General features: G+C 35.2%; 1 protein-coding gene across 3 annotated transcripts in view; it reads right to left on the bottom strand.

Annotated features, from left to right (window-relative positions):
* The window catches only part of LOC128988446 (deoxyribodipyrimidine photo-lyase), a 57,354-nt gene that overhangs the window by 3,301 nt on the left and 28,132 nt on the right, over positions 1 to 25,921 (bottom strand). For all 3 annotated transcript variants that reach the window (XM_054409735.1, XM_054409734.1, XM_054409733.1), the window contains exons 8-10: positions 19,999 to 20,191; positions 18,706 to 18,782; positions 12,498 to 12,662 (exon numbers count right to left, since the gene is read on the bottom strand). In XM_054409735.1, the coding sequence (XP_054265710.1) occupies positions 12,498 to 12,662; positions 18,706 to 18,782; positions 19,999 to 20,191 (435 nt within the window). The remainder of the gene's footprint in view (positions 1 to 12,497; positions 12,663 to 18,705; positions 18,783 to 19,998; positions 20,192 to 25,921) is intronic.

The raw sequence follows: 25,921 nt of genomic DNA, 5'->3' as shown, positions 1-25,921 counted from the left end.
TCCACTTGACTAGACCTTTAAAATGGTGTGTATATCAACCTATGCTTACATTAAAGATTATGTACCTACTCCTCATGGGCCGTCCCCTGGTGAAGGTACAAAAATGGTAATGCTTGCAAAAAGTAGGTTTCATACATATAAGTTGATGTGAAAGGTTTTAATTTTCTAACAAGTTTAGTTAAAAAGATAGCAAACCGTTTCCAGACTTTTTTGTCACCCTGTATAATATACAAGAATTTCTTGACCCAGAGTTTAATTCAAAACCTTCTGGGACTTGAAGGGCTTTTGGATGTTTAGATTATTTTACTCCTTTCTTAATTTGTTTATGATTGTTATTTGTTTTGTTGAGAATCTCTATTGTAATAGTATAAATAGGCCTTACCTTCTTTTTATGGTAAAAAATGGTAGAAAAGAGTTAGAAAACAGTTTAAAGTTATAATAAAGAATCACTTTTTGACACTGTTCAATGTAGTCTACTGTATGTACTAAAAGAATAAAGATTGTTTGAAATGAAATTAAATGAAACATTGACCACGGCAACTTCCTTAAAAATATAAGTTTTTACATTAATCGATATCAAGAATTGTGAGTAATATTTCAGAACTGGTATAGAATCGAGAAATTCTGTTATCGGCCTATTTAATAGTATATTTCGTACCTAGGGCCGAAAATGAGGTTTTGCCGGCTTGAGATATAGTCCAGGAGCTGAGGGGGGTTGAGCATGCACGAAAGTAGTACGCAATGTTATTGCTGATTATTGTAATATGGACTGTGGTGATCAAAATTACGTATGTCACCTATTTCAAAAGTGGTCGATAAGGTGGGGGGGAGGGGGCAAACATGGCGGTTTGCGCTATGCGTTAAAACGCTGATATTTCAAAAATGGTAAAAGATAGAACATCGGTTAAAACGTCATTGTAATTCTAAAAATGTGGACTACAATAATGGTTATTGAGTCCGAGGTTGTATCTCTATAAATAAACAAGTTATTGTATAAAATATGTAAAAAAGGGACATTTCGTGTAGTTTTTTTACCGAAAGTAGAATTAATTTGTGAGTGTCGCAAAGAAGTAATATCAAATATCTTTGCTGATAGTTGTAATATGGACTGTGGTGATAAAAAATACGCATGTCGCCTACTTTTCAGGTGGTCGAGAACTTGTGGGGAGGGGGGCAAAGATGGCGGAACGCGCTATGCATTGAAACGACTGTAGCTCGATAACGGTACGAGATAGGACATCGGTTAAAACGTAGTTTTAATCCAAAAAATATGGCCAATAGAAAAGGTTGTTGGGTAAAAAGTTGTATCTTAACTAATAAAAAAGTTATAACAATAATAAGTTTAACAAAATATACATTATACAGCTATTTTCTTCAAAAATCATATGAATTGTTGATAAAAAATAGTGTAATTACTTAATTACTCGGCTAAATATTAACTAGAGGCATTTTCTTATAAGAAAAAAAATATTATTACGAATACATATGGTTTAAAATGTAAAACACGGCCTCCAAACTACGTATAATACTTGGGGTTTCGCCGCAATCAAATGCATAATACAGATTACCACTATAAATCCAACTTTTATTATAATGTTATAGGTTATTACAATATGATTATGTTACAGATTCTTATTAAATACAGTTATATGAAATAGAAAACATAACTACAAAAGTAAATACCTTATAATAAAAAATACGGTAAATCTCTTCATTCTGTCCATAACAATTACACTGGTTGTTCATATTATTTGTTGAATTGAAATAGGTACCTAACTTTTGTAAGTTGGTGAAATTTTACTTTAAAATTGCCTGATCCACTAGTCACTAAGAACAAACGTACATAAAAACCAGCCACACACAATTTAAAAAAAACGTAAGCAACTTAAAATAAAATGTATTGAAATTTAAAATATTTAATTAACTATTAAAAGTTATAAAAAAATGTTATTTGTATAAATAAAACACAATAAATGTCAGTAGTCTTAAACTGTACAAATACTTTTACAACCCCGATATTACTGAGTTGGAAGGCAATGAACTTTTGGGGATTAACAGTTGTGCCGATATCAGCAGTACTGCGCAGCAATTATGACGCAACCTTTCGGACGAACCCCAAGGCGTTTTTACATTTTAAACCATATGTATTCGTAATAATATATTTTTTCTTATAAGAAAATGCATCTAGTTAATATATAGCCGAGTCATTAAGTAATTACACTATTTTTTATCAACAATTCATATGATTTTTGAAGAAAATCGCTGTATAATGTAGATTTTGTTAAACTTATTATTATTATAACTTTTTTATTAGTTAAGATACAACTTTTTACCCAATAATCTTTTCTATTGGCCATATTTTTTGGATTAAAACTACATTTTAACCGATGTCCTATCTCGTACCGTTATCGAGCTACAGTCGATTCAATGCATAGCGCGTTCCGCCATCTTTGCCCCCCTTCCCACAAGTTCTCGACCACCTGAAAAGTAGGCGACATGCTTATTTTTTATCACCACAGTCCATATTACAACTATCAGCAAAGATATTTGATATTACTTCTTTGCGACACTCACAAATTAATTCTACTTTCGGTAAAAAAAACTACACAAAATGTCCATTTTTACATATTTTATACAATAACTTGTTTATTTATAGAGATACGACCTCGGACTCAATAACCATTATTGTAGTCCACATTTTTAGAATTACAATGACGTTTTAACCGATATTCTATCTTTTACCGCTTTTGAAATATCAGCGTTTTAATGCATAGCGCAAACCGCCATGTTTGCCCCCTCCCCCCCACCTTATCGACCACTTTTGAAATAGGCGACATACGTAATTTTGATCACCACAGTCCATATTACAATAATCAGCAATAACATTGCGTACTACTGTCATGCATGCTCAACCCCCCTCAGCTCCTGGACTAATAGTTTTTAAAACGATCGAGAGCTGCAAAACCATTTCGGTCTGTGGTACAAACGCTATTTTTCACCACATTATACCCTATTACCACTATTCACCACAATAAAAATGCACACTGATGGTCAACACAACTACATCTTTAAGGTTATGTAAAGAAATAATTTGAGGAATCAGCAAAAATAATAATAAATAGTTGATAGGCAGCGGTGACAGATACTGATTGTGTATTTAATATGCATTTATGTTTTAAGAAAGTAAGTGGACAGCTGATTTTGCGGCCCTATGGATGGAAAAACCTGCTCGGTCGCCAAATACGATGACAGCTGGCATGGCCAGCAAAACTTAACTTTCAGCCACCAATTAACAAATTTAAAACAGCTAAAAACATCATAGTGTGGTGAAAAATACAATTAATATTCGACTAGGACGTAATTCAAGCCATGACCTTGAGTTTTGAGACCGAGTTTGGCTTTGTTCCAGCTATGCGTAGATCGACACTGCTGCTACCCTGCTACACACATCACGTTATTATAGAGCTGGCGGCGAGTCGGCGTATTCTGTCGGCGGACCTGAGATTCGATTCTCGAATCTGGTTAATTTCTAATCTGAATCTTCCGTAAATATACATTCAATATACAAATTTTTGGATAAATTGGCTAAAATTTTTAGAACTATAAAATTCCTTGTAAACAAACCAATATAGTTATAATAGTTCACGGAAATTCACGGCAAATCTTCAAATAAAACTATTTTCACACATATTTCCTGGATTTTTCAAGGCGGTAAAAATTCACGCATGGTTCCTGATTTTCCCGGTCACTGACAACCCTGAATATAGATTATTACACACGTATATATATACACACTATATATAAAATGACACTTTAAGTTCCTGTAATCCAAACTTAAAGGAAAATACTATTTACACGTCTCTTGTGCACTTATGAAAGGTATCGATAACTTTTTAAATGGTTTTTGTTAGTTGAGGAGCAAGGGTAACAACTTTTCTACCTGTAGGCCTAAACGTATATTTTTGTCAGGTAAGGCAGGGTGCAGCAAATTTCCTTTACTAAAGATCACCAGATCAGACAAATTCTACGGCTGCAACGCTGCAACCTCGGTGTTCTAACAATTGTGTTACATATAAATACACAAATTTTTTACTTAAATTTTTACTATATCAATTACTAAGAGCTGATGTTTTGGACTATTTTTTTGGCATTATAAGACGTTTTTATGGCAAATAGACATATATGATATCGAAAATTATTGCATTTCTCTATTGTCAGTTGTTAGTTTACTCCAAAGTAGGGATGGACGAGACTGGATTTTTAGTTCGAGACGAGACGAGATTTTTTATTTCTCATAAAATTTCGAGACGAGATCGAGACGGGATTTCCCTTCTCATACACAACGGGAAATGCGCGTTCAAAATTTTTACCTGATTTTGTAACATTGTTAGATGACTGTTTAAATACAAAAATAATGATAATAGGCAAGAATATTTACAATCTTTTATTAAAAAACATCAGCATAACATTTTTTTATTAATCACGCCTAACTTCTTAAAAATGCCTATGATTAGGAAACATAGTGATATCAATTAGGATAGAGTTCAACTTATCAATAGTTACTTGTTTTGACTTTTATAGTAATAAAACATTCCTCACACTGCTTACACTTAACAAAACTTCTCAAATGTTATTAAAGTAATATTATTAAAATAATTAAAGTAATATTTACATTCAAAGAATTAATTAAATAAGAACGCCTTCGCAAAGGAAACGCAACTACAACACGCTCCTGTATTGCGGGTATTGCATTGACTTTCTGCAGGCGTTTTAATTTTTTTTTTTTTTTAATTCTCGTCTCGATAAAAATCTCGGCCAAAAAGAAATCTCGTCTCGTGTAACGAGATTTAAAATTTCCCGAAAATTTCCCGAAATTTCGAGACTTGACCATCCCTACTCCAAAGTTACAATAATGTCAGACAGAGATATGTTCCTCAGAGTCTGAAAAGGTTTGAACTGTTCTCCAGGAGTAGTCCATCTTAGCTTATATAGCTCTATATTTATAAGACGATAATGTATGTTAAAAATCATGAATCAGAACTTCAAAGACGGAAAGACGTACATAATTATAACACTAGAAACAAACTAAACTTCATAACTAAAAAACATAAAAAAGAAAAATTTAAGGAAAGTCCTAATTATATTGGAATCAAATTCATGCATTCCCTCCCCAGTAGTATTAGAAACGAAAGTAGCGTAAATAAATTCAAAAATAAACTTAAGGGGTTTTTAATTTATAGCGAATTTTATAGTTTAGAAAGTTTTGAACACTGTAACAAAAAAAAAACTGTATGACTAAGCAAGTTGGGAAGTAGGTGAAATCATGTGAAGTAGTTTTAGGTTGATGACACATTCATGTACACTTGTTGTATGTATTGAATAAAGATTTATTGATTGATTGATTGATTGCTTGAGCCTTGACGCCACCAGCCTGTTCACTGCTGTGGAAGAATACAACGTTGACAGCTTGATGATAAAATTTGCTGTAAAATTGTCTTGTAGCCTTCACCTGTAGTAACACTCAACACCTGTTAGTGAACAGTGGCGGTTCTAGGACCTTGTCAAGGGGGGGCTACTGGGGGGCCTTGGGGGGGGGGGTGCTCCACACCCCCAATACTAGCCAATATAGACGGGAGGTCCGGGGGAGGACCCCCGGGAAAATTTGGAATTTTCAAAGCCGTTTGGTGACTTTCTAAAGCCATTTTTAATACCTAAAACCGTGCCCAATTGTCCATAAACTCCCATTTCACCTGTTGTTTGTCATGAGCAAATAGACATTTAAAAAAATTAAACTATGAGGATTGCATTCGTGAATTTCAAAACACACTGTAGACTACGGCCATATCCTCCTAAAAGCCGTTGGGTGAATTTCTACAGCCAGTTTTAACGTCTAAAACTGTGTGCAAAACCTCTCATTCCCCCATTTATTTGTCATGAATAAGTAAACATTTTTAAAACTACCTATGACTGTCCATAAACCTCCCATTTCACGTGTTATTTGTCTTTGTTATGAGCAAGTAGACATTTTAAAAATCAAACTACGTAGTTGGACACAGATATAGACAAATGGCTTTAGAAAGTCAGTAAAAAGCTTTTAGGATATGGCTGTAGCTGTAGCCTTTAATATGTTTTGAGATTTATGAATGCAATCCTCATAGGTAGTTTTAAAAATGTTTACTTATTCATGACAAATAAATGGGGGAATGGGAGGTTTTGCACACAGTTCTAGACAATAGACAATAGACAATAGACAATAGACAATAGACAATAGACAATAGACAATAGACAATAGACAATAGACAAATAATCTTTATTTACACATTCATTAAGAATAGTAGTAGCGTCAATTTACAATTTTTTCTAAATGTTTGGTTGAGGTGTTGTTTAGTCAAAGACCTGTTGATGGTATTCTTCTAAGGAATAGAAAGGTCTATTAATGAGCCATTGATGCAAAGCTGGTTTGAGGTCATTTTCTGACTTGCTTCTTAGATCTGGAGGTAGCCTGTTGTAGATTTTCATTCCTGCGTATGAAGGTTTCTTTTCAAACTGTGCCGTGCGATGTTGTGGAAGGTTGTACTGCATGGTGTTTCTCAGGTTGTGTTGGTGCATTTCGCCACGCCTTGTAGGGTTATTTCTTACTGCAAATAACACAACTTCCTGGATGTAAAGTGCTACAAGGGTAAGTACTTTGAGTGACCTGAATGCTTCCCTGCAGCTGTCGAGTCTGTGGAGTCCTGCAGTTATTCTGACTGCCTTTTTTTGTTTTCTGAGAACTCTTTGCATGTTTGTGGCAGAGGTTCCACCCCATGCTACAAGTCCATATCTCATATGCGACTCGAAAAGTGCAAAGTATGCTACTTTTGTTGTCATGTCATCTGTTGCATTTTTTATATGTTTAAGAGCATAGATGGTTGAACTTAATTTTTTACATATATTGTCCACATGAGGGGTCCAGGTTAAATTCTTGTCGAGTGTGATGCCCAAAAACTTAGCTTCATCTTCCACTTCTACATCTGGGAGTCGTGGCACTTCTTGAGATTTACGGCCAAAAGCTATTTGAGTTGTTTTAGACGTGTTTACTGCGAGATCATTGTTATAGCAGTATTGGTAGGCCATACTGAGTGACACATAGGATTTTACTTCTAGATTTTCAGCTAGTGGTTCATTAAACACTAAGGTTGTGTCATCAGCATACATAAGAGTAAGGCAGGCGTCTCCTATTTGTTGCGGCAAATCGTTGGTAAAAAGAATAAACAGTACCGGACCCATAACTGAACCTTGGGGAACTCCTCGATTTATTGGTTGAAAATTTGATCTTGTTTTTCTTATTAGGCTGTTATCTCTGTGCCTTAGTTCTACAAACTGACTCCTGTCTGTAAGGTAGCTTTGAAACCATTCTCTTACTATCCCTGATACCCCCAGGGAATCCAGCTTTTTAATGATTAGCTGGTGGTCAAGGCAGTCAAATGCCTTACTGAAATCAAGAAAGATTCCTGTTGTTAGATTTCCTTCATCTAGGCTGTCAATCAGGGACTCAACCATCTGAATTATTGCTGTTGTTGTGGATTTCCCTTTTGTAAATCCATGTTGAAGGTTGTTTAGTAGGTTGTGATTTGTGCAGTGGTCTAAAAGTCTTTTTAAAACAACTTTTTCGTATATTTTGGAGAAGGTGGAAACGAGGGAAATTGGTCTGTAGTTGCTTGCTTCTAATGTGCTACCTTTTTTAAATTTCGGGTATACTTTAGTTATTTTAAGTAGTGAAGGAAAGATGCCTTGTTTTAGGGACTTATTTATCAAATCAGCCAATGGTAGTGCTAGTTCATTGCAGCAATGCTTAAGTATTTTTGACGAGATTTCATCAATTCCAGACGAGTTTTTTGTTTTAAGTTTGTTTATAATCATTTTAACTTCCTTCTCGTCTGTGCTTTGAAAGGAGGAAAACAGTGGACCTGTTTGAGTTACGTCAGGAGTTTGAGCTGTGGTCTTTAGGTGTTTTTGTTTCTCTACTGTTTTTTCTCCTACTTGTGTAAAAAATGTGTTCAAATGCTCTGCAACATGGGTCACATTACTTATGAGTTGGCCATCTACTTGAAGGGTTATTTCATTTAGGGATGTTTCCTTTTTGGACCACACTGTGTTTATTGTTTCCCAGATAGCTTTAGATTTATTTTCAGCTTTCATCAACTGGTCAGAGTTAACCTTTTTCCGCATCGTTTTCAAGTACAGGTCATAGTTCTTTTTATTTTCAGTAGAAACCCTTCTGTCATCTGGATTTCCCGTCACCTCAAACTTTCTTAGAGCTTTAAGAAATTCGGCTTTAAGTCTCACTGCTTCTGGGTCCATGGAGAATTTTAGTTTATGTTTTCTTTGTATTTTTATCTTCTTTTGGGGGCAGGCTGCATCCATAGCTACTCTCACTATGTTACTAAAAGTTTTAAAAGCTTCTTCGGCATTGTTTATTGAGGTAACACTAAGCCAGTTTTCTTTACTGAGAAGATACTTGAGGTCTTGCAGGTTTTTATTTTTTAGGCAGCGTCCAATTTGGGCAGGATAACTTGAGTTGATGTGTGAGTTGAAGTTTACAGTACAGAGTTGAGCAGTATGATCCGAAAGTCCTGCATTGATGATTTCTGGAGTGAGTTGGTTTGTGTCCATATTTGTACATATCCAGTCAATGGAGGTTTGTGTTAGATTTGTTATTCTTGTAGGTGGAAGCTGTAGTCTCTGGATGTTGTGCATAGCAAGAGTTTCATTTAAGATAATGTGTTTCCTGTTTGGGTTACACAAATCAACGTTAATATCTCCCATGATGATAAGAGGGGAATTTTCAATTTTTGTTTCCTCAATTAGTTCTGTAAAGGTGTTTAATGATTCCTCAAGGTCTCCGTTTGGGGGTCTGTAGGTTCCCAGTACAAACAGATTTGAGTTCTTGAATTTTATTTTTATAAGAGCTGCTTCAAATAACAGTTCTTTACAGTACTTGGAAACATCTATGGCTACTGTGCTGCTCTCAAGGCTTTCTTTTACAAGAATGCAAACACCTCCTTTTCTGTGTTCTATTCTACTATAGTGAGCCTTGAGGCAGAATCCAGTAGCTATGACGGTGCTACTTATTGTCTCAGGTTTCAGTCCATGTTCTGTCAGAATTACTATGTCAGGTTTGGTTTCTTCTAAAAGGTGCTGTAGTCTATTTATTTTATTTGAGACTTCCTGTGTATTTTGGTGCAGCAGGATGAGTTTGGAGTTTACATCCTGACTCGATTGTCTAAAAAACAGTCAGGTTGCGTTTCTCTTGTCTCTGCTGATTTTTGCAGTTTTCTTAAAGTAAAATCAGGCTGCGTTGGAATAATCTGAGAAGGTGAGGAAAAAACAAAGTTATTATCCTGTAGCGATGCAGCCTCCCTTTTTACTAAATATCCATAATGCTTCTTCATATGTTCTGAATAAAATCCTATATTTTTTACAAAGAAATCATTGTAATCCTCGTCTTTGCTCTTTGGCTTAGCATTTAGGGGTGGAAGTTTATTTTTATTTTTAGTCTCTTTCAGGCTTTCTTGAGCTTTTACTGTTTGTGACACTTGTGACAGTTTTTGTGGCGGGGTTTGGCTGGTTCCCCCTGTTGATACTTGTTCCGTTGAGGTCTCAGATGACAGTTTTTTCGTAGGAGTTTGTCTGACTCTCCCTGTTGCAGTTTCTGTTGGCAGTTTTTTAGTAGGAGTTTGTCTGACTCTCCCTGTTGTAGTCTCGGTTGGCAGTTTTTTAGTAGGAGTTTGTCTGACTCTCCCTGTTGTAGTCTCGGTTGGCAGTTTTTTAGTAGGAGTTTGTCTGACTCTCCCTGTTGTAGTCTCGGTTGGCAGTTTTTTAGTAGGAGTTTGTCTGACTCTCCCTGTTGTAGTCTCGGTTGGCAGTTTTTTAGTAGGAGTTTGTCTGACTCTCCCGGTTGTTGTTTCAGTTTGCAGTTTTTTCGTTGGAGTTTGTCTGGCTCTCCACGTTGTGTTTTTGAAGGTTTTGCTGGTTATTTCTCGGCAGTCAGTAGCAAGTTTGTGATTTGTTTGTTCTAGGTATTTAGCATTTTGCAGGGATACGCTGAATATGTTAGTTCTGTTATGATTTCTTTGAGCCCTTTTATTTTTTAATGAACTTGGTGTTGGAATGGAAGGATTTGTATGAGTTGTCGGAGAAATCGTATTAGAAATCTCTTTGTTCATCTGCATTTTCAGGGTGTTAATGACGTGTTCCATTTGATTTTGTTTCATTTTAATTTGAGCAAGTTCAGCTAAGAGGAAAGGACTGTGACCAGCTATACTTTGATGGGTCTGGGCTACAGCAGGCTTTGTACTAACCAGATTTTCCTCTTTTTCATCCAGCTTAACTTCATTGTGTTTTTGTGTCAGATCTTTTATGTTCTGTTTAAGTTGTTGAGTTTCTTGTTCATATTTTTTTAATGTGTCTTCTTTTTCCTTGTCCAATTCTTCAAAGGTGTGTTCTAAGTCTCTGCGAAGCATCTTCTCATTGTCGAGCTGTTTTTCAAGATTATTGATGGTTTCCACTAACGAGTTGTTTTTCATTAACAATCTTTCATTTTGGTCTAATAGTGTGTCTATTTTTTCTTCCCAAGCTGCTGCTTCATTTCCATTTTTGATTTTTGTTACTTGAAAAGACAGTTTGGCATTTTCGAGACTCAGCTTGTGTACATCCTCTCTAAGTTTATTGTTTTCTTCAAGGAGAGCATTTCCAACCTCCGCTGCTAGGTTAAGAGAACTTTCCAAATCATTCTCTTCTGTATCAAAATTCTGTACAATGTTTTGAAAATCGTCCATGGTAAGATTTAAATTGTTTAACATAGGTTCGGGCTTGTTAATTGAGGTATGACTTTGAGTGATGCAGCTAAGCAAGGTGTCGTCTGAGGTTTGACTTCCAGAACAATGCTTATCATCAGTTTTGCTTGATTTCCTTGCAAAAGCGATTTCTGCTTCTTTTAAAGCTGCATTAAAATATTTATTTTTGAAATTGTCTTGTTTAGGTTTACCATATATTGCTTTGTTTTCTGAGTAAAGACATACATCACTTTCCTTTATTTTAGCTGTTTTATTATCTCCAAAAAAAGAAACAGTATACTGTGGTTGTCTATCATTTTTCTTTGGAACAGTCTCCTTTATTTCTGCAGATGTTAAAACTGGCTGTAGAAAGTCACCCAACGGCTTTTAGGAGGATATGGCCGTAGTCTACAGTGTGTTTTAAAAATTCACGAATGCAATCCTCATAGTTTTATTTTTTAAATGTTTATTTGCTCATGACAAACAACAGGTGAAATGGGAGTTTATGGACAATTGGGCACGTTTTAGGTATTAAAAATGGCTTTAGAAAGTTACCAAACGGCTTTGAAAATTCCAAATTTTCCACACCCCCCAAGTCCCCCCGGTAGCCCCCCCTTGACAAGGTCCTAGAACCGCCACTGAACTACAGTATGACGAACTTGCATTCATGAATTTCAAAACATAGGCCTACTGTAGACTACGAAGCCATATCTCCTAAAAGCCGTTTGGTGACTTCATAAAGCCATTTCTAACGGCTAGAAGTAGAACTGTGCCCAATTGTTCTAAAACCTTCTATTTTACCTGTTATATGTCATGCAAGCAAGAAGACACGGTTTTTTAACCTTACGTTTTTCTCCATTTCATAGATCTCTTACAATATCTATAGTATCGAATTCAGTAATAGCATTGACTATATAAACTTTAACACTAGTGTTTATATAGTCAATTGTAATAGGCTACTGGTGCTACCGCTGATTGCTGATTGATGCCTGTGTAAAGTTAGTGGCTACCAGCATTGACTATATAACAGTAGTGTTATATAGTCAATGCTAGCAGACAATTTGACAACAACTAACTATGGAACTGGAACATCATGATATCAGCTGTTTCCCCGTCCTCGCTCGCGCACTCGGCGCTCGCCTTTGCCCTAGCATGTCAACAGCTAACTGCTGTAAAAATTGGATGATGCGTACAACAGGTACAACTTTCCATAGCGTAATATTGTTTTATTCGTTGTGCTGTTGTTCATGTATCTATGTGGAACTTAATACTACTCCTGCCATCGCTTATTAAGTTTAATAAAAACTACATTGATGTCTGTTTTATGACATCGCGTGTTTTAAGAACGAAATGTACGTTTAAATTTATTTTTCCAGGGTCCAAGGGGGGGCTTTAGCCCCTGTAGCCCCCCCCCCCTTGGAACCGCCACTGTTAGTGAACTATTTTGAAGACGACTACTCTGGATGCAAAGAGGCCAAAACATCAACTCTCAGAGGCCTAATAAGTTTGTCTGTGACATGGTCTTGTCCATTGTAGCATTAGTGACTGTAAAAACCTTTCTTCTTATTTTGTATTAAACACCTATGTAACCAGTTTCAGAGTGTTATTTCCAACATTTGAAAAATTGAATGTGTTTGTTAGGATTTATGATGAAGTCTTTAAGCTGGATGATAAACATACCAACATATCCACTGGGATCCCTGCCGTCCATGCTGTATCTGTCGTTGAAGTAGATAGCGTTGGCCAAGGCGTCCTCAGGAGTCGCAGTCCACTCTAGTATTTTCTTGGCCCAATACATCCTTAGAAAACCATGCATCTTGCCTTCCTTCACCAACTGAATCTGGGCTGCAAATAGACCGCAAAACTAAGAAAACTTCAACTTTGGAGTAAACTAACAACTGACAATAGAGAAATGCAATAATTTTCAATATCATATATGTCTATATGCCATAAAAACGTCTTATAATGTAAGATAGGCATCGACAACTATAGGCTACATCTGGATCTAGTATACATCTATACCATTACTCAATAGGCATATAAATCTTACAGCATCTCATTAATCTAAAACAAATTCTTCAAGCGAGTAAAAAAATAATAATTTAACAAACAATTCAACGTTGTCTTTTAAAAAGTAATGATCTAAATTATGGAAACGTACGGACAACTAATTAAAGTTACGACATTAACATTACTATTAACATTGATTTGTAAGTTTTTGTGACTTATCAAATTTCTGCAAATTGGGACGAGCAATAGCTGGTTCTTCCAACTGTTCCATAATTATGATAAGTACTTCTAGAAAAGGAATGATTCTGATTTTGCTAAAATATAAAATATTCAAGTACTATTTGGGACTCGTAAAAGTTGTAGCGTAAGTGAACAAAGTTTACAGAAGTATGTTTACAAGCATTTCATAAACTGAACGGTGAGCTTGTTTTCCTAGCGCCGCACCAGAGAAAGATTAATAGTTTTTGTCATATCTACCTCTGGCACTAGGAGTATGTGCTAGATTTTTTTATTTTTTATTATTTAATTCATGATGGAATGGCCTCTGGATCATCTCAATTAACTATATGTGGTTTAAATTACCTTGATACTGTCAAACAGATCCTTTGTAGTTTGTTAAGACTACAGCTGTTTCATGCTTCGAACGGAGCACATCATCAGGTTAGAAGAATGTCAAGTAGTCTTCATTGGATATTCCTCGTAGTGGAGTTCGTCAAAAGCTTAGTAATAAATAGGTAACAAAAGACATAACACACAGAAACATGAAACATTTAGTACTGGTCGACCAGACGACGGTAACAACACACGTGATACGGAGCCGGCTAAGGGTGAGTCGCAACTGTCACGGGTCGTCAGCGTTGACCCCTACCCCTGCTCCAATGTTATCCTTATCTCGTTCCTTTGTTGTCTGTTAATTGTGTATATGAATAGCGGTGTTGTAGATGATGTTTGATTTGAATGATATTTTTTGTTTAATATATGTATTCTGTGGCTGTTCTTTTGACACCTTGTAGATTTCAAACTCCCTTTATTGCAGAGTCTTTTATCTCTCATCATATTTACTCATACTTAATATATAAAAGATATAGTTCATTAATCATATTTACTATCTCTAAATTATTGTCAATATTTGTGTAATTGTAGTTGAAGGAAATTAAGTGGTTTGTGTACAATGATTTGGATTTTTCTTTTGCATATGTTCCTTGAACCTGGTAGTAAAAGATCTTGAAGTCTGACCGATGTCAAAATTGGGCCAATCGTTACATTTTAGTTTGTACATTCTTGTTTTGTCCATTTTATTAGTTCTGGGTTGTCTTTCTTTGACGATGGTAGAAAGTTTATTGTTTGTTTTGAAAGATACAAACTCATCTGTCAATGAGGGAACTATTATAGCTATTGGCGACTGCTATATCAAGACATCATTAACATAAGCGTTACCATTTTTCATACTTTATATAGGCTATATTTTATATATATATTTTTTTTTACATATAGCAGTCGCCAATGGCTGTACAGTGAATGGAGTGTGATGGTAGGACGTTTTGTTGAAGAATGTAATTTAATAATAAATTTAAAAATTCACTTTGTAAATGGTTTTCAATCAATCAAACAATTGTAGAAGCATCAGTTACAGCAGTTGGTTGTGTAAAGTAGGTTGCTGAGTAAGCAGTTTTATGCTGCTTTATGCACTCAGTAAGTTCAATATCCAAACAAATTACTGATCATGGCCTTACCCTCTCTCTTTGTAGCTAAATTGTAAAATACCATCGGTGGTAGAGTTTTACCAAAAACACACTCCGCCTGGAACCAGCGCCGGCTGGCCAAGGTAAGGCCGTTCTCCTCTCTTACTTCCAACTTGATATTTTTTGGACTTAGAGAGCACAGATAGTTTTGCAATACTAATAAAGACTTGAATACTTTTTAATATTTATAAATTCATAGATTTTATTACATAGAGTTATTTGAAACAATAATATATATTTACACGCAGACCAATTCCTATTGCCTCTTGGGTTGAATAGTTATTTTGAGAATATTAACATAAGCATTTATACTTGATTGAAAATCATATTTTGTTCTTTAGTACTTGCCCTTCTTTGTTCTTGTTATAATATCTCTATTCTATTTTCTATTATCCCTTTATCTCTGTAATTGTTTAAATTTTTAGATTGAGAACATAAAATATAATTTTTTATAATCAAATTTTGAGTACCTTTCTTTGTGTTCACTGCCAAGCGACCACACCCCCTTTAATTTACCCAATAACAATAAAACCCATTAAAAAGTAGTAACAGATAAAAAAATTAACCGTTACAATAGTTCCCTGATTGACAGATTGTAGCGACTCGCTACAATAGCGCAAGTCACGTGACTTAGCTGCGCGCGCAGTCTCCCCGCGGCAAGCATGCGCGATGAGAGGAGAGTACAGTAGTGTGTCAACCAGCAACAGTTCAACTGACCGGATAAGTACTAGCATAAGACCATGTCTAGATAGGTTCGTAGGTGTTGGGGAAGGGTGTAGGTTAGGGTAGATGGTAATTAATTATGTAAGTTGTTAGGTTCACCAATGGTCGTGGTCTGGAAATCAATATCCCAAATTTAGAATTCACATTTGCTAAATCTAGTTACTTTTCACAAATCAGAATAAGTCCATATAAATATTTATTTCTCTGTTCACTATATTATAATTAGATATATTAAATAACATAAAAGCTGGCTGTGATATGCAGCTAAGGTAATATTGTGCACTTTGACGAGGTAGCTAACTTCCTTGGAGTAGAGTTGAACAACGACAGGAAATGTGCGTGATTTGGTAGTGGTGAGAGGAAGGTATATAGGGCCCAGGTATCTTAATTTACACTCATACGACTCCACATCACCACATATTGGTAGCAGAGCATTAAGATCCAGCCAAAAATGCAATTTTAATAGAAATAGAATAGATTAAAACGTGTCTCAGACCAGCAAGCGCTTTAATCAGACAGGAAATCGACAGGCAACACAGGTTGAAATTTGAATCAATATCATTCAATTTATTTTATTTTCAAAGGGAATTTAAAAATCAATTTTGATGAGAATGTTTCAAATTCAAAGTAGAATTAAGAGAACTTTGATGATTTTTTATTAATATTTTACAAAACCAAGTTGATGAATATATTTAAAAATGCATTTATGTAATCACTCACGAGTTCGACATCAAGTCTGAAATGCAGTAATTAAACCAAATATACCTCGACGACAAGCCGAATGAGTGTTTGATGATTTTTTTATTACCGAAAGCAAAATATTAGGAGAGTCAAAGTGCACTTCAGTATAGTTTACAGGCCACGACCAACAAATCAAAATTTCAAAATTGGGGGGAATTTTAATTCATTTGTATGTCACCTCCCCAACCCCAAAAAGTCATAACTATCCCCAAAATTTTTATTTCATAATTTTTACAGCCAAAAAGGGTACAGCAGTGAATGATTCTTAATTAAAATAGTATTTTAGAGCATAGTCTGACATATTTTAGTTGTAACTCATCACTTTAATTTAAGTTGTGTTTAAAATTTAAGTTGTACAGCAGAGTTTTGATATTTGAGGTAGGCTAGCGAAAGTTGAGAGTCCATGTCATTAATAGGCCTGACAGGGGGAGCGAGCTGGCGTAGTGGTTAGAGCGCGGGACTTCAGTCCCTGAGGTCCCGGGTTCGATCCCCGCCAAGTCACCAATGGATTTTATCCAAGTGATAATGCCGCAACCCCTAGGTCTAGCCTGAAGTAATGTGAAAAACAATCCCAGGTTCGTGCCTAGCGTCTTAGGACAAAAAAAAAAAAAAAATAGGCCTGACAGGCTTAGAAGATAACTGGAATGTTAGATAACAGAAGTTCAAAGATAAAGCGACGATTTAAAGCCAGATTTTTTATTTCCAAGCAAACATACACGATTTAAATATACACTACACACAGTTATTACAGGCTCATCTTAATCAAAAATACAAATAAATATAAATACCCCCGCCGCAGCATACCTGCCGACTAAGCGAATTTCCATTTGTCTGAACTGATTTTCATTCAAATCTATTTAAATAACATTAGGTTTAACAAGTACCTAGGTTTGCTGCTACAAGGAAACTAATTAAGCGAGTTTTTTAGTAAAATATTAATAGCTTAGTATAAAATAAATAAATTGGCCAAGTGTAATCCAAATATATCAATAAACAAGCAAACTACATCATTTTACAATATTCTCCATAAGAATAACATGGGAATTTTAAATTTACAATTTTTTGAATTTTCTCCGTTACCAATAACCGTACAAAACACTTTGATTTACTAAATTATTTGTTTTTTTAAGCTCTTTAACAAGGAGAGAAATTGAGAAATTTTGTGTTTTGAGGGTCAAAAATGAGAAAAACCATTTTTTACCCCATAAAAGTCTCCGTAAAACACTGTTCCCATGGTCCGATCATGCTGGTTCGCGAACTCATTCAAGTTTATCCCGCCTTACACCTTCAAACCAAATTTCATCAAAATCGGACAAAAATTACTCAAGTTATCGCGTTCACGGACGTATATATATATATAAATTTATATATATATATATGTATATATATAAATATATAAAAATTTGAACGAATAGTGTTTTTGGCCTCTGGGGACATCAAAATGAAAAAGTAAATCGGTCCCAGGCCTAGGTCTTACCGTGCCACCTACGGTAATAGCTACTTCCCTATAGGGAAATTCGCTAAACCAGAAAAACATTTAAAACGTAAAAAAATATATAATAATAATAAATGTAAAAAAAAATATACTACATAATTAAAAGAAAGCCAAGAGCCTGATTAGAACATTTGCTTGAGTAAATCGTCACTTCATAACATTTCAGTCAATTTAGGCTGTTAATTGATAATGTTGATTCCTTCTGAACCGAGCCAAAACCACAGGGTCAATTCATTGTTCACATCAACAATCAATCAATCAATTTTTATCTTGCATCAGATTTCATGTAATTTTGTACAACAGTCACACAACACTCAGTACAGTAGTAGATGTCAGACATAAAATGCAATACAGTTTTTAAATTTTACAGCTCACAAAGTCTCATTCACTCGCAGCGACCTTGAACATGCAGGCCCGCCACTACAATCAAATAAAAAAAGTCTGACATACCGACATGCCATTACCACACCCACACAAACCCGAGATTAGTTGATGATCTAGCGTCGAAAGCACCCAGTTGCGATGGCACAGACACGAACAAATTGTTAGCTTTTTTGATAAATCAACAATGCAATATAAGTGATAACATGCCACAAAATAACAGTAAAAGATACGTCAGTGCTAACTGCGTGTCGTACTGAACCACACTTTGACTAAAGAATTGGCCAAAAATTATGTGTTTGTATCTTTCAAAACAAACAATAAACTGTCTACCATTGTCAAAAAAAGACACCTACCCAGAACTAATAAAATGGACAAAACAGAAATTTACAGACTAAAATGTGATGATTGTCCCAATTTTTATCACGTGTGTTGTTGCCGTCGTCTGGTCGACCAGTATGTTTTTCAAGTTTCCTTGTGTTATGTGTTTTGTTACATATTTTTTATTAAACTTTTGAAGAAACTCCACTACGAGGAATATCCAATGAAGACTACTTGACATTCTTCTGACCTAATGATATGCTCCGTTTGAAGCATGAAACAGCTGTAGTTTTAACAAACTACCTAGGAATCTTTTTGACAGTAACAAGGTAATCTACACCAAAAATAGTTTTTTTTTTAAATCATGCAACAGACTGAATCTGATATATGATCAAACGTCTTCATTCCTTTAAATTAGGTCAAGTGATAATTTATATTTTGATCTACAAATAATATTAATAAATGACATGGTTACCAGCATTCCAGAGGTCGTCATGGGTTTTGCTTTCTTCCAGCTCTGCTCTGTTGTAAACATACTGTCTCTTGTCCTTCCTAGAACAAAGAACAAGAATTATAAAAAACTGAGTACTGGATTATTAGACCATAAATGTTACAATTTTTTGTATTTTTGAAAGTGCTTACATAATGTGGGCAAACCTGTAAGGTCCTAAAGTCCTAGCCCAGAAATAACACTCTGGATTTCACAATGATTGACATGATTATTTCATTGATTGTAGGTAACAAAATATGCAAACCGACAAAATTAAACGTGTGATTGTTACCAGTTACTTTCAATAAAGTCCCTGATTTGGAAGAATGATTACAAACTCCATTTTATACATGATCGAACTTGATCTAGCATGGACATGAGGCCTATTTGTGTTTCCTGGTAGCTAACCACTCTGACTTTGGTACAAGAGTGACAGGTTTGTTAGATCTCTGACGTCCATAAAGATTTGAGGAGTTTGGGTAACTTAATATAAAATGCCACTGGTGCAAGCCCAGGATACACAGTGGGGTTTTGGCCCCTTAGCACTACACTAACACACCACTTTACTAGACTCCTATTTCCAACTTATAGCAACAGCCTTCTAAAGATCAGCACAACAAACGATTTTTGTTTCCATACACTTCCTCAACAAAATTCTCTGCACTTTCTCTTTTATAATATAAAAAAAACACAGGTTTACGGGTTCCCAAATTGAAGTCGGGCGGGGCCAACAGATGGCTCGAGATATTGGTTCAGGCCAGAAAAACTTTTTAAGCTAAGCTCGATTTGGGCAATTTACATTTACATTTACAGCTGTGTGAGCAGCTCCATTTTTTTAGCTGAACGATGAGAGAAACCATCTGAGAAGATTGCATGATTGAAAATTGAAGATTTTACTTCTATCTCAGGAGTTGCTAAGGACTTTGCCAGGATCGCTGGTAACAATGATTATATCTCCGTGACAGCAAAAGATGTTCGTACGATTTATTGTGACTGCAGTGGATGCTCACCATTTCTCTGTGACCACAGTTGCAGACATCACGGGAGACACGATGGCAATCTCTCCACGACCATAGGAGACGTACATGATTTTGCCGTGACTACAGAAGGCATTAATGATTTCCCCGCGATCTCGGGAGGAAATGTACAGCATTTTATAAACCGATTGTGCTTATAATGATCAATATTTTTTTAACAAGCTTTTCCAATTCAACTCGATTTCATTCAGAGGCCCCTTACTTGTGCGTGATTAGGGGTAAAAAACGTTTTTGAACACACCTGTGATCATTCAATGTTTTCTTTGCCCAATCATAGGCTCCACTGATGTTGTCGTAGTTTTTGTTATAAAAACAAAAGTTGTCTGACAACTCCCTTCTGATGACTGCTTCCTCCACAAAGGCGTCAACGCTCTCTTTGTACTTGGCACTGAACTTTTTCACATGGAGGATTGCTCTTTGCACTGATAATTGTCCTAAGCAGAAATAAATTGATAAATTTGTGAAGAACTGTACATAAAATAGATATTGCTCAGCTAGAACCATTTACATGGGATATCAAAATATCACCTATAAACTACAGACCAATAAAATCTCTAATTCTATCTTCTGTTCCTTTAACAACACATCTGATATTACAAAAAATATTTCTAATCACTTTCAGCATAGGTATAGATGTAATCGCTAAAACAAATAATTGACAATAGAACTGATAAACTGCTAACACAGTGTTCAATTTTAATTTTAGTATTAAATCACAGCTATTTCAAATTTTCAACAGATATGATAGAGTTGACAAATAAAAATTTCATCAAGTCGTCATTTATGCCTTCCGAGTTAAAATAGACATCTCTAGTTTTCCATGTTTGTCTTCTTTGATAAAGACTTTAAATCAGGGTGTAACTGAATGAGGGTTTGAATGATTGAAAAATTTGGGTCCGCGGAATTGGCTAACTCTGGAACTCGCTAACCCCATGTTAAACGCCCTATCTTCGAATTTGGTCGATGAGAGGAACTCGCTAACTTGTTCGGCTTTGGAATTGGCTAACTCCGGAACCCGCTAACCCGCTCTAGAGCCGGGTTAGCGAATTCCGTCCTCGTACGGAAGTCGCTAACTCGGTCCCACGGTGGAACTCGCTAACTCCCAATCAGAAGCCTCGCGGGCCGTCCAATGGGAGCCAAGCACGAATATTTTTGGCCAGTGTTGCCGAAAGTGTAGTACCTATATCGTATCGGTACCATAATGTCGTATCCTACGATTAATTAGGAGTAAGAGCAACGTAGTCGATAAAACAAATATATTTAGAAGTATGTTTAACATTATTCTTATGATTATTAGGGTGGAAAATGCATTATAGTCTTTCCATAGACTAACCAACACAAGTAAACTTTACATCCCATTGTAAACTTTGAAGCTCGTTTTTCGCGTCTAGTTCATGTCCGGTGACACTGATCGCTAGTGTCGACAAAATTGTGTTTCTATTATTTTATAGTTAACTTCGTGATTTGTTCTTTACTGTTTGGTTATATAACTAGGGGACGTGTTATTAGTTGTAATTAGAACGTTTTATTTGGTTAAGCAAGGTTTTAAATTACTGAAAACAAGAAACAATTGTAAACAAAACACGACCTCTAAAGACAGTGCACCGGACAGAACTAACAATACAACTGTCTTCAGATGATCCATAAGGATGAGAAATGTACTAATATAAGGGATTATGTTTTATATGTAGGTTTCTTACTTAAATAGTAGCTTATTGTTATGCAAAAAGATAAAAATGCACATTTAATTTGGATCTATTACATGTTATGAAATATCTATTTTCGTAGTCCGCCAATTGTTTCTTTTATTTGAATACATACCATTTTGTGAACTTCTGCAAATTAAATTATTGAGTTCGTATTTTATATACTGGGCTTGTAACATTAAATCATAAATCATAATAAAATTTACACGTTAAACGTCATTACAGAATTACATTTTACTGGTAATGTATTTTTAAATAGAGCTATTGAATTTATATAAATATTTATCAATACATTATAAAGTGGTAGGCCATGGATTGCATTAAAAGTTAGTCTATGCATAAATACAACTTGTAAATTTCTTTTATCGTAGGCTATTAGCATTGACTATGCCCATAGTCAATGCTATTAGTGTAGAACCCGGGTCATCCTCTTAATTTTGTTGAATTAATATTAATTTTACGTCTTTCAGTAGGCCTACTTTTTAAAAGTCTGGAGTTTTTCTCCAGGCTGGTTCTAAATGGACCCAGGCGTTCTTGTTTGTTACAATTCTTATTAATGGTGGCCATAGCTAAAATTACTTGATCTTATCCAAAAACAAAGCTATTGTCTATTGTGTAGCTCAGTACTGGGGAACGGTGAACCGAGCAATGGCTTGGTATAGTTTATATCGATTGTGAAAGCAATATAAAGGAAACCCAACACTCAAATCAGGAAAATCCGTCAATTCGTTTATTAAGAATCGTGAATTAAAATAACCCTGTCACGTTTTATTTATATGAATATTATATCTTCTCCTATTTTTTACTAGTGGTGCTTAGGTGTACAATCTAAAAACGGTTTTAAAACATGTAATTGCTAAAAAATTCAACACATTTTAGAATTAGGCAACTATTTACTCTCATATCATCGCCAATCCCCGGACACGACAACATGGAGAGGACCGGATAAACAGCATGAGTATAGAACTGAAAATTTTAGTTTATAATGTTTGCGGCCTAAAGGACAAGATTAGTGATGGCCATTTTGTTAGTTTACTTAATAATTATGATATTGTAATTTTACTAGAAACATTTATTTTAGAAAAGGATAAAGATTTAATTGTAAATAGCTTTGCAGGATTTATTGTACATTTTAATTTTGCAGTAAGGTCGTCCCATTTTGGAAGAGGCAGTGGGGGGTCGCTCTGTTTAGTTAATTTAAAATCTAAGCTACTAAGTAAAATTGAAGTGTTGGAAATCGAAAACTATAAGATTTTTAAGATTAAAGATAGTAACAGTATTGATGATGGTTGTATCAGGCTTCTCCCAGTTTATCTAAATTTTGGGAACTGGGATAGTGAATTTGAGAAACTCACAACTTTTTTGTACAATAATGATTTTAAAAACTTAATATTGTTAGGGGATTTAAACGGGAGAATTGGAAGAGAACAAAGCCTGCCTAATGAAGTAATCCCGGAGGCAATAAAGAATGTTAATTTTGAGAGGTATTCAAAGGACTTAATAACAAATCAGAAAGGTCGTAAAGTACTAGAATTAATGGATAATCTGGGTCTAATAGTATTAAATGGGAGGACTTACGGAGATAAAAATGGGGAGTTTACTTTCGTGGGTCATATGGGAAGCTCTGTCATAGATTTGGTGGGAGTGTCAATCAATTGTTTGCATGCTGTCAAAGATTTAAATGTGTTAAGTTTTGTAGGATCTGACCACCTTCCTGTTGACCTTAGTTTAGAGATAACAGCTCCTAGAGCCGAGGATGAGATTGAGGACAGGGAGGAGACTAATAAGATATTTTTGCTTCCTAGATTAAAGTGGGTAGATAATGATAAGGAGAGGTATTGTAAAGTAATTGGCGAGAAACTATTAAGTGTGCAATTAGGAGACGACGCACAAAGGAATGTCGATTCAATTATAGGCTGCATCACTGAATCAGCGCGAACTAAACAAGTTGTACCCAAGAACAAATGTCTTATCAGTAAAAAGGCTTGGTTCGATAAGGAGTGTCAGTCAGCTCGTAGGCGCTCATTCAAACTCTTGAATAAGTTTCGGAAAACTAATTTAGATTTAGATAAAGTAAAATACTTGGAGGTGATCAAATTATTTAAAGCACTTTGTAAAAAAAAGAAAAAATCTTACTACAATCAAATTATAGATAATGTGTCTCAAGTAACGAACAGTAAGCAGTTTTGGAGTGCAATAAATTCTTTCAAATGTAAAATTCCAAACCAAATTGGTAAAATTGCGACACAGGATTGGACGAAGCATTTTAAGAGTTTATTAAATCCACCCTTGTTAGTATCTACTGTTTCGAATGCGCAGCTAGTAGTTTGTGACGAATACCTCGATGCAAATATTTCACTAGATGAATTAAAAGCTGTGTTGTTAAGGGTAAAAAATGGCAAAGCACCTGGCATTGACAGGGTGCCATATGAGTTTTTTAAAAACGCACCGGATGCATTACTTAATAGTCTTATTTATATTTATAATAGTATTTTTGAGAGTGGCAATGTCCCACAAACTTTCAAGGAGTCTATTATTTTTCCTTTACATAAAAAAGGCAACATTAATGACGTCAAAAATTATAGAGGGTTGTCCTTTATCAACTGTGTAGCTAAGATTTTTATAAACATTTTAGATTCAAGGTTAAGTAATTGGGCTAGTGATAGGCAGTTAATAAGTGAGTTTCAGGCGGGATTTAGGAGAGGTTATTCAACCATCGACAATATCTTTAACCTAAATGCGATTGTGCGCCTAAGGCTGGCAAGGACCGGAGGTAAGCTTTATGCTTTCTTTGTTGACTTCTCGGCAGCATTCGATACTATTGATAGGAAGTCGCTACTGTTTAAGTTATCCTGTATAGGTGTTTCAACAAAATTTTTAAATATTTTTAAGAACTATTATGATGGTACTAGAGCGGGTGTGTGGTGTGGAGACAGTGTGACAGCAAATTTTGAAACTTCGACAGGTCTTAGGCAAGGATGTTCTGCGAGTCCTTTAATGTTCACTTTATTTATTAATCTCCCTGAGGCACTTGGTGGCGGCTGTAATTTTGGAGGGACTAGGATAAACATTCTTTTATATGCCGACGACGTCGTGTTGTTAGCGCCTACGTCCACCTGCTTACAACTTATGATAAGAAATTTAGAAACTTACTGTGAAACATGGAATTTGAGAGTTAATCTTGAAAAATCAAAAATAATCGTTTTCAGAAATGGGGGTAAATTGGCCTCGTCAGATAAATGGTGGTTCAATGGGAAACGTGTAGAAGTAGTAAATAGCTATAAATACCTCGGAGTATTATTCACAGCGACGTTGTCTTGGCAATCACATTTGAAAGATAAAGCGAGGCAAGCAAAATTAGCAATTAACTCGGTGTGGAATAACTTAATCAATAATAAATCTGTGCCTTTATCATCTAAAATTATGTGTTTTAATACTGTCATAAAATCAATTGTTAGTTATGGGGCTCAGGTATGGGGTTGCTTCGAATCTGAATTCCTAGAATCCGTTCAAAAATTGTTTTTAAAGAGACTCTTCCGGTTGCCTTATAACACGCCAAACTATGTGATTTATTTAGAAAGTGGATTTAAAAAATTGTTTTTTTATAATATGATTACGAATTTAAATTACCTATTAAAAGTACTACATTTCTCCGATAATAGACTTCCTTTGATTCTAGCCAAACAAATTATAAACCAAAACTTAGATTGGTGCAGACAGTGGAAGATGCTAGGTGAGAAGGTAGGGGTTGATGTAGATTTTGGATCAGAGGCGGTAAAATCGAGATGTCTGACGGTGGTGGAAAAGCTAAGTGACGTATGGATAGGAGAGTGTATAGGGCGCGCACGCTTGTCCATTCACCACAGTCAGCTGATCAGCCTCGACCTTGGCCTTGAACTTGGCGATAGAAGCTACCTTACTGATAACGCCGATGTCAGCTTCGTTTCCTGGATAATTAAGGCTAGGGCAGAGCTGCTCTATTTGAATGGTAAACCTTGGTCAACGGGAAATAAGTTCTGTTCTCTTTGTAATATGGGTGAAATTGAAACCACATTTCATTTCATCGCTATTTGTCCAATTTTAAGTAATCTTAGATTAACATTTTTACACAATAGAGTCCTTTCTGAACGGGATTATATTAGTTTTTTAAATGGCAGGGATTGGCGAGCGTTAGTAAATTATTTAAAAAACGCCTGGCAATACAGGTGGATTTTAATACAGGAATTTAACAATTGAGGAAAAAATATCATAAAAAATTTAAATATCGTACTCTTCCAAACTTCTAAAAAAAAAAAAACAAAAAAAACCGATACAACTAGAGAAACTGGTTGGATTGTATTATATTTCTTAACTTTAAAATATTGGCCATAATTGTTAGTTTAAGGAAAGATTTATAATTTTATTTTAAAGGAATCCAATAATTGTTTTGATTTAGTTTTAGACGTGCCAACCCGGCAG

Source organism: Macrosteles quadrilineatus, unplaced genomic scaffold, assembly GCF_028750875.1.
Source record: "Macrosteles quadrilineatus isolate MER2022 unplaced genomic scaffold, UCM_ALF_1.0 Scaffold_3__2_contigs__length_128488019, whole genome shotgun sequence".
Lineage (NCBI taxonomy): Eukaryota > Metazoa > Arthropoda > Insecta > Hemiptera > Cicadellidae > Macrosteles > Macrosteles quadrilineatus.
Note: the sequence above shows the minus strand (reverse complement) of the source record. Positions and strands in the feature narration are given on the sequence as shown.